Source organism: Aplysia californica, unplaced genomic scaffold (genome assembly GCF_000002075.1).
Source record: "Aplysia californica isolate F4 #8 unplaced genomic scaffold, AplCal3.0 scaffold00523, whole genome shotgun sequence".
NCBI lineage: Eukaryota > Metazoa > Mollusca > Gastropoda > Aplysiida > Aplysiidae > Aplysia > Aplysia californica.
The window spans coordinates 402,653-419,270 of record NW_004797793.1 but is presented as its reverse complement, the minus strand read 5'-3'; the positions used below and the strand labels follow the sequence as shown (position 1 = coordinate 419,270).

At 40.4% G+C, this 16,618-nt stretch overlaps 1 protein-coding gene across 1 annotated transcript; it reads right to left on the bottom strand.

Moving 5' to 3' along the window:
* Positions 1–961: 961 nt before the first annotated feature.
* LOC101849079 (protein DDI1 homolog 2) lies at positions 962–13,695 on the bottom strand. The gene is made up of 8 exons (XM_005106265.3): positions 13,313–13,695; positions 10,584–10,757; positions 9,865–9,991; positions 7,082–7,209; positions 6,035–6,163; positions 5,342–5,445; positions 4,426–4,606; positions 962–3,257 (listed from the first exon to the last, which is right to left on the bottom strand). The coding sequence occupies exons 1-8, from the start codon at positions 13,581–13,583 to the stop codon at positions 3,043–3,045; spliced, it is 1,329 nt and encodes a 442-aa protein (XP_005106322.1). The 5' UTR covers positions 13,584–13,695; the 3' UTR covers positions 962–3,042.
* Between the last annotated feature and the right edge of the window lie 2,923 nt (positions 13,696–16,618).

The window sequence follows — 16,618 nt, the reverse complement described above, 5'->3', positions numbered from 1 at the left end:
AGTGTGTAAACACTGGCTGTGCACATCCGAGAGCACAGGTGTGTTCGCGACCGCCGGTCAATGTCGTGCGGCGCAGACCAGGTCGTCAGGTAATTACATGCTATCACTGTGGCGCCCCGGGCCATATCAAACGCTTGTGTCCTCAACCGGCCCGTAACGGACCAGGACGGCGTAACGCCTCTGTGTCTAGGAGGTCAGATAACTACCCCGCCGCCTTCCCAGAAAGAAGGGGAAACACGAGGGTGGCCCATTGAACAATCCAGCAACATATCAGATAAATGTTGCAGGTTCCCCAAATTCCAGTCTTCTAAACTTCTCGGGGCAGAAGCTTAGGGCCTTAGTCGATTCTGGGATGGAAATATGTTTGACAAAGAGGAGGATATTTGATCAGCTCTGTAACAAAGGCTTCCTGAAGAAAAAGAGAGTAAATTTACAGTCAGTGGGTGGAAATTTATTGAGAGTTGACGGATTTGCAGATATTCCTTTCTCCAAAGGAGGTGAAAAAATGACCCACTCTTTCTATGTTGTTGAGGAGAAGAATAGAAATGTGATCTTAGGATGAGACAGGCTCGTGCACAACGGCGTGAGGCTGTATTTTGACATTAAAAAAGAGGAGGATGTTCACATTGCATCATTGTAAGACTCCGACACCATGTAGTGCTTAAACCACACACCACTAATATGGTAGCTGCACAAATAAGGGTACAACCATATTTGAGGCCAGAAAGTGACTTGCAAATACTTCCCTGTGACCGAGGGTACCTAGGGTTGACAGAGGACATAGAGGTAGGAGCTAGACTAGGTTAGGCGAAGGGTAGTGACGATATTCTTGTACACTGCTCGGTAGTCGTCTGTTCGACAAATGTTATAGCCAGTGTTTCAGGGAATAGTAGTTACCCTTCTGTAGACTATAGGTCCTCTATGATCGTAGCTTGTTTTGTAAATGTCATACTATTCATTGTTTTTGATGATTAAATATTTTTTAAAAATATTACAGCGTGAAGTTTTTATGTCATCTTTGACGATCACGAGCCAGAGAGGTGTAGCCAGTACAACAACAATACTGTTACACCAATCCTAAAAAATAGAAATGAATACCAAAATGAAAGCTCTAAAATGCTATGCGTGGTAAACCCTTCTATAAAGACTGTGAATGCTGGGAAATCACCAAAGACTGAAGAAAAAAATGAAAGCAAGATGCCGTTTCTTACGAAGCTGCAGAGTATTTTTTAGGGAAGGAAATGTTGTTTTCAAATCCCTTTAGCTGCGAGCATTTCGCTCTAAAGGGAAGGAAATAATATCAAATGAGATAGTGTTTGAAGAAGCCCACGTGAGCACAATTCGGAAAAGGCAAAGGTAGTTTCAGGTAGTGTCTGGGACACTTGAATAAACAAAGCCACCTAGCTCTCACAAGCAAAATGAAGAGTAAACGAGTCAGGGGTAGACCCAAAGCAACTTACTTGGAGAGCCTAAACAGATGGGCGACAGGGAAAAATTAGAACGGTGTAGCTTCTTTTTGAGAGCACTCGAGCGAGCAAAGGAATGACATATTTGTGCTCTAAGTGAGGTAAAACTCACTAAAACAAATCATGATCGCCAATGTCTGGTCCAGATTTTGCAATCGACACGAAGATGTTAACACCTGAACTAATGACACCAATCGCCATAAATGCAACCGAAGCGCTGTATACTTTCAGTTAACAGCACCAGTACCACCAAACAAGACAAAACAACAGAGAACCCACAGACACGGACCCTTCAACGTTATATAAATTATAATGCCCACCATTATATTACAAAAGATTTACTACTCAAATGTCCACACAATAAAACTTTAGTTGGTTTTTCAAAAGAGTAGCAACTTTTGAGATCTAACGCACATCTTTTCCTATGACATATATATGAAAGTAAACCCAACAGTTTCATACTTCAGATATTCTATTCACGATTAAAACACTCGTGTGCCTCGTTAAGTACTCTTTCATCACCAGCGCATTACACAAAAGTAAACACAACACCAAAAATTTAGAAATTAAACAGTATACAGGAATGATTACACTTGTTTTCCTCAAACTTCAAAGGCTCAGGATTTCAGCTTTTCTTCCAATGCACCAGAGAAGGCCAAAAAAAATATTTAAAAAATAAAAAATAAAACTACAAATTACTGACCTCCAACAAACTCCATCCGAACAGCGTAATTAAAGCATAAACTTATGATGACGAAAATAAAAATCAATTGTTCTCATCTCAGGGCAAAAACATTGCATGAAAATACAAAAATATTTACCTCATAACTTAGAAGAGAAAAATCTGATACATACACGGTAAACACAAATACAGATCACCAGGCACCCAATAAGCCCCGAAGCTCGCACGATACAATAATTCTTTCACAATACTGATTTCACAAATTTCCACACCACTGTACACAGCTGCCCACCTTCCACGCAATTATCAATTCGATGCCGATAGCAACTACTCATTGTAAATAAATAACATTGCACTCAGTGATTCTCATAGTTGATCAGCAAACGCCAAGACCTGCCACCCACTCCAAGCCCAAAAGAAAAGAATTTTTCTCAAAATCCTCCTAGAGCAATACGAGTTTGGAAAAAAAAAAGAGTAAAAAAATCACAAGTCTCCAAAACCCACCAGTAGATTACAATTACATAAACTGACGGTGGCAAAGAGATGTGTACGGCAAATCTAAATGCGCCTTTTCAAGAAATTCACTACAAGTTTTGGAAATTTTGCAAATAAACGCAAACAAATGCGTATTTTCAAGTCACTGACCACAAGTTGTATATGACCTGGCTGAAATAAAATTTCAAGGAGGGGAAAAGAAAAGAAAAGGATTTTAAGTTATTACGACCAGAATTTGGAGAGCTTCGATTTTTATACGAGTACTTGGCAGGTCAAGCAAACCCCACACACACCCTGGATTATGTGACAACCAAGTGCCTTCCATTTCCTTCCTAAACACACTCTCTACCCTGAGGGATATATCTTTATCTCGTCCCGCAGCCCGCAAACGTCCAAACATCAAGGCATACTAAACGACTTAGAGAACAGTGACGCTAGCGCTTGGTCCACATTGCCGTTGGAACGTTTCAGCTCGTCTACCACAGCCTGCCGGCTGAAGCCGTGACTCATCAGCTGGGAGAGGACCGCCTCGGGGAACTGCGACTGCCCCGATGAGGACGAGGCGCCCGAAGAGGAAGATGGACCTGCTGAACTGCCGGACGCCTGGGGCGCTGCTGTAGCGGGGAAAATAAAATAAAGGTTTTTTAAAAAGTTTTAGTAAGTGTTTTATGGCACTTGTAACACAATAAGGTCATATTAGTGCCAAAGATTAGAGATGTTACAAGAGAGTAACAAACACGAAAAAGAAGGAGGGGAAATAAAGACGATAGATGTTTCATAGGAAAGAAGATGCAAACCACACCAGAGTACCCGCCAACCACCCACGAAAATAAAATAAAGTTCCAATCATGTAAACTGCAAAAGTTTAATAATCAGACTCCCAACCTAAGATGAAAATACAAGAAATGGAAGACTAACATATAACCTACAAAATTGTTAAGTGCATATGAACGTCACCAGTGAAATCCATTACAAATTTTCTTCACTATGAACGGAGTTCTGTGGCTGTTACAATAACACAAATACACGGAAACATCATTAAGTTTAAAATAAAACACTGTGAGCCTTTGTGACATGGCGGTTCTCTTGGGCCCATGGACTGTTTTTAATAGCCAAACCCAACAGAAAGTTTTTACAGTGAGGGAAATTTGCAAATATCCTATGAATCACGTCCAAAGCCATTACGTAAAGGGGTCGCTCTAGTAAAAAATATTACTAGCAACTCTTGATTGTGGCTACTTGCTGGGTAAACATTTTCAAGAGCTGGTACACACATATATAAACTTCAGACCTGCAACTCCACTTACAAAATTTAAAACAAAGTTTTCAGGATAACCGCACATCTAAATTAGCTAATTTTACTTTAGGTTCCTCTCTAATTGTTTGCGAAAGAAGCTTGTACATTGAAATCTCGAGACCTCGGTGCTTTCTTGTCTTATTTCCATTTTTTTAAAAAAGTTTTAGTAAGTATTTTACGGCACTTGTAACACAATAAGGTCATATAAGTGCCAAAGATTAGAGGTGCTACTAGAGAGTACCAAACACAAAAAAGGAGGGGAAATAGAGACAACCGACGTTTGACAGGAAATAAGCAAACCACACCAGAGCACCCGTCAACCCCCCACGTTTCCATTTTTAACAACAGTGAAAACAGTTCATAACAGAGAGTTAGCTTAAGAAGAAGTCACATCTTCAACGTTAAAAAACAAACAAACCCGGAGATGCGACAAGAAAGCACTGACGTTCGCAATCTGGTGATCAGAGGAGGAAGAAAATGTTTACCCGTGTCTTGAGCGGAGCGCGACAAGGCTTCCGCCAGATCCCTGTCCTCCTTGGACCCACCACCAGCGCTGGCCACAGAGTTGAGGCGAGCGTGCTCGGGCAGGTCGGCCTCACCGAGGAACGGAGTAACTGTGCCCGTGGTGCCGATCTGAAGCTGGTTCTTGCCCAAATCTATGACACACTGCACAGAAAAATAATAAGTCACATTATTTTCTTTTTCTCACGGGTTTAAAAAAAATTGAACTTTCTTTTTCATGTACGTAATCATATGGTGGCAACTCAATCTCCAATGGCACATGTAAACATTACGAGCAAACATTATTACAGAAAGCAAATCAAACTATGATCAGGTAAAAAAATTTTAAAAAGCACAAACACCATATTTGCTGGTTCTTTATTTAGTGCAGTGAAACGATGAATCAATTAGTTACTAATATACCAGGGAGATGAACAGTAGTGCGAAAATACTAGACCAATACAACTCACTAACAACAGTGAACGTTATAATAAATGTAGTGAACGTTTGCATGGAGAGGAAAAGTAGTGTAAAATAAAATGTGAACCGTGCTGACAAAATGAGTTACTTCTCTTAAACAGACATGTCACGTTCATAGGTGAAGTTTTCACAATTTATAAGTATGAAATGATAAAAGATAGGTTCTAGTTGAAGAACATGGCATCAATAGAAAATCTACAAATTTGACCCTAATGTTGATTTTTGGCCAACATCTCCATTTGTGGATTGCGAGAGGTAACCCAGTTTGTCGGCACGCCTCACAAATAGACAAATCAGACGGATGATAATCATCAGCAAACGAATGACAAGACCTGTTTTAGATTGCTTTTTCTTTTCTTTTCACTTACATCCAGAGGGAGAGTACGAAAACCGAACAATGAATAGCACAATGCAACTCACTTGATGTCTTTTGAGCATGTCCAGACCCAGAAGCATATCCATGGGTTGGTTCTCTAGAATGGAAAACGATGACTGCAAGTATAAAGAACCAATCTGTATCTGACCTGTAAGTGGAAACAAGATGGGCAGCATGTAGTAGTGCAAAAACTTTTCTCGGGATGACTTTAACCCTTCCAGCCCCAGGCACGTATATTTTCAGCAGTGCTAGTACCTCCCACTGTCCCAAGAGCGATTATTCTCAGTTTAGGAGGGTACAGAATTTGCGTATTTTTCGAAATTTGCAAACCTAATTAAACGTTAATTTTCATAATATTTTTTCATTTACTTTTAAAGATTGTTACATGTTATTATCTAAACCTCATTACAAAGATACTACATCACTTTTTAGAATGCATGCCTCTTTTTCTGAAATACTGCTGTATAGGCTGGGACTGGGGTTAGCGAGTGCACAAAAATGGCTGGGGCTGGAAGGGTTAACAAAGCATCTCACGCATACACACTCAAAAACATGCCCTGTACAATCTCTTCTCCAGAAATGGAGGGGCTGGAAAAAATTGAGCAGCATAAAAATATAGCTTCTTAAAGCTCTTACTTAGAATCTGCCTGGCACTTGTACAAAGCATTTTCTCAATACCATTCTTACATATCCCCCCCCCCCTAATATATTAAACAGAAAAGTGACTTGATACTCACACAAATGAACACGTCCTAGAATTTTCTGTGTGCCAACACCTTTAGCAACACCCTCCCACCGCTTGTCCACCAGCCTCATAATGTGACACCTCTCTGCACATGCCTGGCTCATTATCGTCATTTGAGCACCTGAAAACATGAACAAGACAGGGATTGAATAGTTAGTATATAATTTGATGTTTATTTTCTCGGTACTGGTCCAAAGAAAAATATCCTGGAGACATGGGAGGCCGAAACTGACAACAAAGATATGGCATATTGTCCTTACCAGGCATCTAAGTAAAATGATGTGTGGGAATTTTTAGAAGCCTGTACCCACCCAGTAAGTACAGTTTAGTTTTAGTTTTAGTAGAGGTTTTACGGCGCTCGCAACTGCATAAGGTCATATGAGCGCCAGAAGATTAGAGGTGTTACAAGAGAGTAACAAACATAAAAAAGAAGAAGGGGAGATAAAGACGATAGATGTATAATAGGAAAGAAGAAGCAAACCACACCAGAGCACCCGCCAAGTACAGTTTGCCGCCCATGATAAGGCTAACAGTAAGAGTAACAATGAAAGAAAAAAACCGATGCAACCAAACTGCAGTATAATAAAGCTTAAATATGTATCATGTCACGAATTGTAATAAGAATTCCACACTGCAAGAAATGTCACAAACTCAATAGGGCCTACTCTTTTCTGTTTACCAGTCATGTGTGCAATATAAATTCTTTTAACATCAAAGACTTTCTTGACCTATTGACAAAACCATGATGAGGCACACAAACTGCCGATTTCCTTGTTTCACAATCAAAAAGGAAGTAATAGTACTGATAAACATAGGCAATGAAATTACCAAAAAGTGCATGCCTAAAAAATGAATCTATAACACTCATAAGCTGGACAAAACACTCCAAACCACCCACTTGTAGCTGTATTCCCTCCTGACTATCAAAACACTCAGACAAAAGAACAAAACTGAAAAATTAGGAAAAGAGCACAGCACAGACAAACTGAAATCACAGTCCGAACATAAAACAAAACAAGAACTATATATTTACTCATACCCGAATCTACAAACGCCTTCACTGGATGTCCATTCACTTTGCAGTCCACATACAGCATGTGCACCTGACCAAAGCTTTCAGGGGCAAACTCCATGGCAGTTTCCATGTTGCTTTCAATATTCTTCATCCTGGAAGGAGTATTAAAATTATTACAAACTCAAATGAGACTCGGGATACTTTTACCTATTTATAGAAAACAACAATAATTGAGAGAGGTAAATAAAGCAAAGTCTGTACACAGATCTAAATCACTCCTACACCACATTACTCATGATATTAACCAAAACATGTTGCTAAGAGAACACAAGAGTCTGAAAAGAGAAGTCAAGAGACATAAACTCTCTCTAGAAACTTTGGGGGTATACTTGTATCTATTTAATCAATACCTCTACACATCAAAATGTAATTTCTCTTCATTTACTTTACAGAGAGAGAGGCATGCGGATATCAAAATTTTCTCCAAGTATGTGCATATGTTAATCTCTATGCCAGGCAAAATTGCAGAGTGCTCCCAGAAAACCACCCCTAATTTTAAAGCCAGCTCAGCCTCCCAGCTTAACAGCCATCAAACCAGGACTTACCCTGAACACATGTGAAAACTGAATATCAACTCCAGGTCCACTTTCTAACTTGGCCAAAATAAAACCCAGCAACGCTGTTCACTAGAGTTGCAGAAGGTGAATGGGAAAAACCTTCTGCTCTTTTCAGTTGCCAACAATGAGCTTTCGCTTTGAAAATCGACACACAGAATCCAAAAATATAAGGGAAACATTTAAAAAAAAAAAAAAAAAAGCTCTTCATATGTGCTTTTACAACCATAGTTGGAACAGAACATAGAACGAGATGCGGATCAAATAAAGGGGTGGAGGACTACTGCTGCCAGTAGGCCGGTAGAAGTGCAATCTGATCCATAAATGGCAGAATTGCAAAACTACAGACCTATCAGAAACAGGGGGGACACATCACATCACATCACATCCAGCGGAACACTCAAGCTGTCCATAGGGAAGGGAGCACACCGACATGGAACAGCCACCAGTTTCTTGAAATTAATGACAATTCACTAGAGAAGGAAGGGGAGGAGGGTAAACACCAATGTAAACTCAGTCATAACATACAGAGAATGTTAAGACACACAGTTTACCGCAGGGAAAGGAAAACAAAACCAAAGAAAAATATCTTTTTAAAAATGCAAACGAAATGAAAAAAGGCAGAGAAGGAAGGCCATGGAAAGTGCAATATGACAGGACATGCACACACATTTTGCACTAACCATGACTTACCCTCCAAGCCAAGCCATGCATAGTAGTGACACTTTCAAGAGGAATGGTGGGGGAGGGACGGGGTGAGGGGTAAGAGGAGAAACAAAGAACAACAACAAAAATTCAACATCCCAGCCACAATACCCAAAAGCAACCAAAGACAACACTTGCTAAATGCCCTCACATGAAACTGAAGGAAATTTTACGTACAAAATTAAAATTTCAAGGCATACAAATTTATAAGCAAAACAGTCCAAACTGCAAAATAGCTCATCAAACCACATGAATTATACTCCCAATACTTTTTAGAAAGCACCCCCCCCCCCCCCTCAAAATCGATCTCAATTCTGAACTAGAGGAAGACACAGAGACCTTCCACTTTAAACTTTATGCTCCAGGTCCCACAGTTGCGTGTACAGTATTCCTTACAGAAACAAAGAGGTAGCAAGAAATGAAACAACCCTCACAATTCAGTCAAGCCTGCTCTTATTATGATCTGATCATCAACTGTGCAAAAGGCCACTTCGAATTTCCTTCACCGAGTTCTTTAACATCATAATAAAGACACTGCCAAAGACATCCACCTGTCAAAAACGACAGCTATATTCCTCAACAATGGGCAGCCGCCTTAACACAATTTTGACTGTGCTTGCCAAGTGAAAAGCATAAGCAGCCTGACTGCTCTCTCTCTCTTACTGTACTTCCAACGCGACATGCATCCGTAGTGACAGGCCGGGGTAAGTGCAATCTGCTCACATCTCCTTCAGTTTGCATCTACCACGACCCCACACGACAGACAAAAAACACATTTCTCCTGAGTGGGGAATTCATCATAGGCACATTCAGAACAAATAAGGGGGGGAAAACCACACGCTGGGCAGAAAGTAAAAACGCAGGAAGAAGCAACATCCCTTGAAAACCGTGAAATTAAACCCAAAAAAATATATTTAAAATATTTTAAAATTTAATCACAGAGGGAAACAGTTGACAAAACATTGCCCACAGCACAAAACAATAGGCCCTCCAATAGAGTAAACAAAAGAAAAGCTGTGAATAAAAAAAACACACCAAAAAAACAAAACCAAGAACCAATTGGCATTTCCAGTTGTGCGTGCCGCAAACACACCAAAGCATAACTTCAGACCGAAGAAAACTCCACACCAAAAACTTGTCCCAGGTCAGGCAGAATCCACAGAAAGCAGGTAGTATCATGCATAGTGCCTCTTTTCTGAAGGCCGGGAAAAGTGCAATGAGAGTCGGAACACTTATTGCCCAAATCACAGCCTTCAGACATAGAGGCATAAACATACCTGTGCTTCAAAATAAAAAAGATGAACACAAATAATAGCTATATAACTAAAAACTTGACAAAAATAAAGAAACAAAAAAAATAAGTACTTGCACATATGGCCTTTCAAGTGAGGAAAAAAATCGGGGTGACGGACATCCAAAGATAAACTTACAGAAAATGAGCAATTCACGAAGAGTGTAAAAAGTAAAGCCAAGAGCAAAAACAATTACCTGATAGCTTCCTCTATCTGCTGCTGAGCTCTAGGATCAAACGGATCAGCCGTGAGGAGACGTCTCTTCTCGTCCTCATCTCTCTGCTTGGCTGCCCGTTGCTCCTCAAACACTTTTTTGAATTTAGCTGCAAAACATTGGTCAAAAGAAAAGAAAATTACTCGCTTTCATACTAGCTTGAGTCGCTTGTTCATTGACATAAACAAACATTTCTCCCTCATTAACTGCCAACACTGCTGCCAGTTTTGTGTTACTTGTATATATAGTGCATGAATTTTTTGTCTTGAGATTTATGTCCATACGATCATATATTTAAGACTACTTTTTATACTTTTTCACAGAAACAGACCTTATTTTTTTTTCAGCCCTATTTACTGTTTGAGTGATGTTCTCTTATTATTCTGCCCTATGGATATAACTCACGACATAAAGGTCTATTTGTGAATGTTATAATCTTGAACAGTGAACTGATACTGTGTGTTTAAAACATGTTTGTACCCAAAAGGCACACTTCAAAGACAACTGAAATTAAAGAAAACTTTCACCTTTTTGATGTGTGGTAAGACATTAACGTCATGCAAGTTTTATGTCCATAAGATTGACAAATATAGATGAAACGTGTTAAAAATTTGGTTTATGGAAGTATCAGTATCTTAAACAGTATATTGCTTTCTGAAAATACATAAAAAAGATTGGGAAACTATTAATCTTAGCCGTACCAACATCTCCGCTTAACAAAGCTTCAGCAAGAGGGGGGTTCCTTTCCTTCAGCAGTGCGAGTTGACTTGGATCACTGAGCAGCATTTGACGAATAAACGCGGGATCATCTCTTGACGGACTTGGCTGTGCTGCTCCAGGAATTTGTATACTGCTGAAGTCAATGTTGGGAACACCTTTTTGAGCAGACAAGAAAAAAAAACCCAAAAAACATACACACATATTTGAAAGTAATGAAAAGGAAACAGCAATGTGACGAATTACTGAAGATACTTATGACAACCCCCCCCCCATAAATGATGATAAATGTAATCATAATATCGCATAAAGTTTATTTTAAAGAAGCTATACGCCAAGCCTGCATATAATGTAATACCTGGTCTAAAAAATTACTACCTGATCCCTTTCATGCAGTATCAATATTATCAAAACTTTTCAGCAGATCTCCAATATTGGTGAACCCCATAAAGCTGTGCGGAAATAAAAGTGAAAATTTACTGTGTTCAGACTTTGAGCTGCAACATTTTATAAAGACACACCCCCAATCACAAGTGTCAACACAACAAGTTTCACATAAATGTACACAATAGATTACTTGAATGGTAATAAAGTGTAGAGAGAAAAAAAGTGAGCCAATTTGTCTCAGAAAAGGCTGCGGTAAGTTAGGAACCGACACATTTGAAGAAAAATAGGCGATTGTTAAGATTCCCGCGTTTAATTACCATGTGCGTTTTTCATAGCCTCAGGCATGTTTCGCTTTGGTCCCTAACCCTAACCCAGAAAAAAGCACATCGGAATTAAACGCGGGAACCTTAACAATCGCCGAAAATTAAAGTATGCCAAGCCTAAATAGGCTACTTTCTTCACTGTAAGGCACTAAGGCCAAGGCCTACTCATACCAGGTTCTGTGACTATATCATCACTGTGGTCACCATCAAAACCACCTAGTCCTAACAAGTATCCCACTCATGACCGTAATCATCGCCAGAATCCTAAACAAATTATATCTAGATCAAGTACAGTCCACGCCGACTTTAAGTACGGTCATCGGGAGAAAGCATAAAAGCGTGCTTGAGTGCGAAGTAGATATATAATACTCTCTGTATTTTTTTGGGCCACCTCTATTCTCACCCGGGATGAGAATAGTGCAGGCAAGTCTTTTGGCTATTCTCACCCGGTGCGCGTTCACCGTTATAGCCTAGATCTAGGCCAACAAATTTTGCGTTCACCCTAAACCACAAAATTCTACACTGTGATAACAGAAACATTGTAGAATTCTGTGCCGTGAACAAACGTTCCATTACAACTGTAGCCTAAAAAAGCGTACAATTTTGTCTGTGGGCAGTGAAGAGAGAGAAAGAGAGAGAGGAGTAGCGCGAGAACTTCCGGTCAAAACAAAATGGCGACCCGCGTAGTTCGGCTCGATTTGAAAAGTTAAATAGCTTTAATAGCTGTAGCATCTTTGTAGACAACCAAATTAATTTACTTTTGTGTTTTAACATCATTTTTTAACTTTGTTTTGGTCAATTTGATCGTCCACACCGATAGACAGTATTCAGAAAGAGACAGAGAGAGAGAGAGGGGGGAGGAGTAGATCTTGCGAGAACTTCCGGGCAAAACAAAATGGCGACCCGCGTAGTTCGGCTCGATTCGAAAAGTGAAATAGCCATAGCATCTTTGAAGAAAGACGATCAAATTAGCTTACTTTTGTGCTATAACGTAATTTTTTCTTGGCTTTTATCAATTTGATCATCCACACCGATAGACAGTATTCCAAAATGAGGAAAAGCAGGTCTTGTTTCGCACCGGGTGAGAATAGCCTATGCTGGCAATTCTCACCCGGGGTGAGAGGTAGATCGTTTTTCTATTCTCACCCCGGATGACAATAGCCACTTCCATTTTTTTGTGTCCGTGCATAGCTTTGCCCTAGGCGAGATCTATGTCCACGCGCACGGCTGTGTGCATCTCTCTGCCTTCCTCTCCGTGCATGTGTGTGTGTGTTCATCACTTGCGTACTTTGTGTCACTTAACACACTCACTGCTGCCGTGTAGACTGTGTTCAAACTTTGACGGGTCATCATAAAAGTATTGACTGTCTTGTAAATGAAGCGTGCCCGAAGCCGAAGTTACCGTGCTTAAAGGCGTGTATTTATACAGCAAAAATTTGGTAAGAGCTGTTTAGCGTGCTTGAGTCCGAAACGTGCTTTATGCCGGCGTGTTTAAAGCCGGCACGGACTGTAGCTTCATGCCTGAACATGTTCGACCTTGAAACATACTGGGTGCTTACTAAAGTTTTATAGGCCTACATCTCAACAATCATTTTTTAAAAAGGACTGAAATACATGACTGTAAATTGTCTCAAACATGCACTAAAAGCACATTTATACATATCCAAATATCAGGCAAAATCGAATCAGAATACTGAAAATATGATTGTTACAAGATAATAAACTTTCGTAGCCTACCAGGCCTATCTAGATCTAGGCCCTCACCTAGGTCTAGACGTCTAGATCTAGCCTAGATCTATGTCGATGTAACATGAAACGTTGCGAATCAATGACATAATCGCAAGATTTAGATTCTTCTCCTTCGGCTTGACACTTCCAGTTTATCTGCAACAGTTAAAAGAATTCTCTAGAATTCAAAAATTGAAACTGAAAGTCAGTCGTGCAACAGGCTAAATCTAATCTAGATCTGGACCTAATTAGATCTATCTTAATGATAATTATACCTGCTCCAGACTGATTGCTCCTTGGGTTCTGGGCCGACCGTGTTTGGCCTCTTAGATGTTGAATCAAAACCATGTCGCTGTCTTTTATGCCGTACTCTTTCAAAGTGAGCTTGTCATCGTGGAGAGGGCGCCCATTCCAAACAATGGACATTTCCAAAGCAGGAACACCTGTTTCTTCCTGGCATAACGCTTTGAAGTTTTCGAGTTCTAGTTCCTCGCTAACTTCTATAGTGAAAAGCTGATCTGAAAGGGTCGTTATCGTTATTTGCATTCTTATTTTCAATCAAAATTCACACACAAATTCTCAAGAGTCACTTCTGCACCACAAAGGAAAAGGAACGTGTTACAACCGGAAGTGCATAAACTTCTGTTAGAAATGTTAGCTCAAAAACTAAAAGGCTTGGGTACATAACCGAAACAAACTAAAGAATATTTAAGTTCAATATTTTAAAATAAGGTTATGCTTGTAGTTTTCTGAAGAATGCAACAAGTCTTCTCTCTCTCTCTTCTTCCCCACCCCTCCTCTTTTTTATTATATACTATTACTACAAAAAGCCAATTAAAATTATGTATTTGCATGCTTTTTTTATTCGCTCCTGAAAAACAAAATTCAGAGCCACCGGTATGCAAAGAGGTTATAAATAGGCTAGAACTACTTACACTTTGTGGCTATAGCCAAAGATTCTCTTTAACTTACAATAGAGAATATTTTGCTATAGCTAATAAATAAAAGCTTATACTAGCCTATTTATAACCTCTAACCAGTTTAGGAAATCAATACAAAATAACATTTATATTTAATTTAACACTGTAAAAATACTGTACATAAGACTAAATTTGTAGCTGCCTAGACCACATGAAAGAAAATAAACCCGTCAAGTGGATTTTAAAAAATATAAAGACAGATCTAGTAGGCTAAGATACCCGTAAAAGGGCAAAGGGAAAGAAAAAATGTAGATCTAGATTTCTATATATCTAGATCCGTATCCTTTTCTTCGAAGTTTACGGAATTTGATAAAGAATTAATATCTCGTTGAATAATATTATACCCCGAGACTTCAGGAGGGGGGGCTTAGCTCCCGACCCGGATAACATTCGTCAACCGCTCCTCAATGCTCTTGCGGTCTGAATGTCATGTGTATTCAGGTAGGCCTATAGCCTAGGCTACCGTTACACACACGCTGTGCTGTCCCACAAGGGCACATCGATCGGCGTCGGCTTCCGCTAGGCTATTATTGTAACTACGGGTAATACGGGGTGCCCACTACGGATGGGATCGGGCCTAGACGGTCATATGATCGCCTAGGGGTAACTCTATGGATCAGGCCTATAATATACGTTCTTATACTGGATCGCCTCAGAAACAAACGTATAATTTGTTTTCAGTTTCAGACGATCGAGTGGGGTGATCGGCCCGATCCAGCCGTTGTGGGCACTCCGTATTACTCTTCAACATTACTGTGGCTGCAGGAAATTACCGAAGACTCGAAGAGTATTTGTTTTGTTTGTTTTTGTAAAGTGTTTTACGGCGCTCGCAACTGCATAAGGTCATACGAGCGCGCGGGACACACCTAATATTTTCAGTTGGTAGGAAATTTTGAATTTTGCCCGGGTGGCGGCCGAAGCCTACTCTTATCGATTTTAGACCACCAAGGGATCTTTAACGTGCGCAACTTGCACACGGGCCCTCCGATATTTTTCGCCCTTGTCCGAGAAGGCTAGGTGTAGATCTTTCCTACCAGAAGATCAGGGGTGTGGCTGAAAGACAGCAGTAAGAAGAAGCGAAGGAGTAACAGTAGAAAGGCTGCAGAAAGAATCAGGAAGGGGCAAAGGAGGTGAGGGGGTGGAGAAAGAGGAGACGAAAGCAGACCACAGGACCTTGCTAGAGAGCAGGAAATGAGGTGAAAAGAGATAAATTTAGAGAAGAAAATTTTTCGGTCGCTACCCGGATTCGAACCCGGGACCTTTGGAATGAGAGGCCAACACCTTAACCTGTAGGCCACGAGAGCCCCCTCGAAGAGTACGGAGGAAGGCCTGGACCGTGATTTCCTCTTTGCCGACGACTTATGCGCACTAAATGTCAGTACACAACCAGACATGCAGAAAAACATTGGCCTATATAGTTTCTAAAGCCTGCGACGATTTCGGTCTCACTATCTCCACCACGGAGACCTGGGTACTGTACCAGACAATCTCAACAGATTGATTATTTTACCAGAGCCCCAGTTTACCGTCAACAGTCAGAGACTGGCAGTGGCAGATAAGTTTGTCTACATTGGTAACTCCCACTAAATATCACGGTCGGTGAATATCGACGAGGAAGTGGCCTGCAGAAGCGCCAGGCCAGACCACAGAATTCTACACAAGTTTTGCTCCTAAAAATTACGTAGGCCATATGCGTATGCAAAATGTGTGTGGGAAGCTAGAAGTGCTGTGAACAATCCCACCCGTGTTACGGATTTTTTCACAGTTCTGTATATCTTATATAAACTCTATATGATATGTCTGCTTTATCTGTTGTTGCACCCAAAAACACAACAATTTAAAACCTTAATTCCAATCTCCAGGTTGCACAGTGGATTCTGAAACTCAAAATTACAAACTGGACAATAAATGTTCCACTTTTCACTCGTTTGTTAAAGCCGCTCTTGCTTTAAAAGCTATAGGGTTGCTTCTGAAAACGATAAATCTTGCCTTCAAGACGCCATTGTTTTCGGTCTTCAATTCCTCACAGGTCACGTGGTACAGTGCCCGTTCTATACGTGTAGAATTCTGTGGGCCAGACCAGCCCAGACCCACTACATGTACAGCTTTTGGAAGACGGAAGGACAAAGTCTGGGAGCGGAGTAGAGACTTGACACCAAGCTCAAAGTGTATAGAGCAATAGGGCTTAGATCTATTTCTTCATCCGTGCTCAACACCTGGGAGATGGGGACAGTCTACGTTTGTTTTAGTAAGGTTTTACGAAGCTCGCAACTGCATAAGGTCAAGGTCATGTGAGCGCCAATGAGTGGATGTCAACATATCGAAGTCCTTACAGGGAATCAGGCTTACTCTGTTTACCTCTCAAACCTCAACAGCACAAAGTCTGCTTCGACAATCAAGGCACCTCGGAAAGTGCAGTTCACAAGAGAGTGACAAACATACAAAAGAAGTAGAGAAAAATGATGATCGTAAGGATGATGGGGAAAAAAAGCAGCAGTTCCCCCTATGTTGTTCCGGCACAGTATAAGCATATGACATTGATAAATCAGCCCATTTACAATTCTATTGTGCATGAGGCACAAAAACTTTTTTAATACCCCC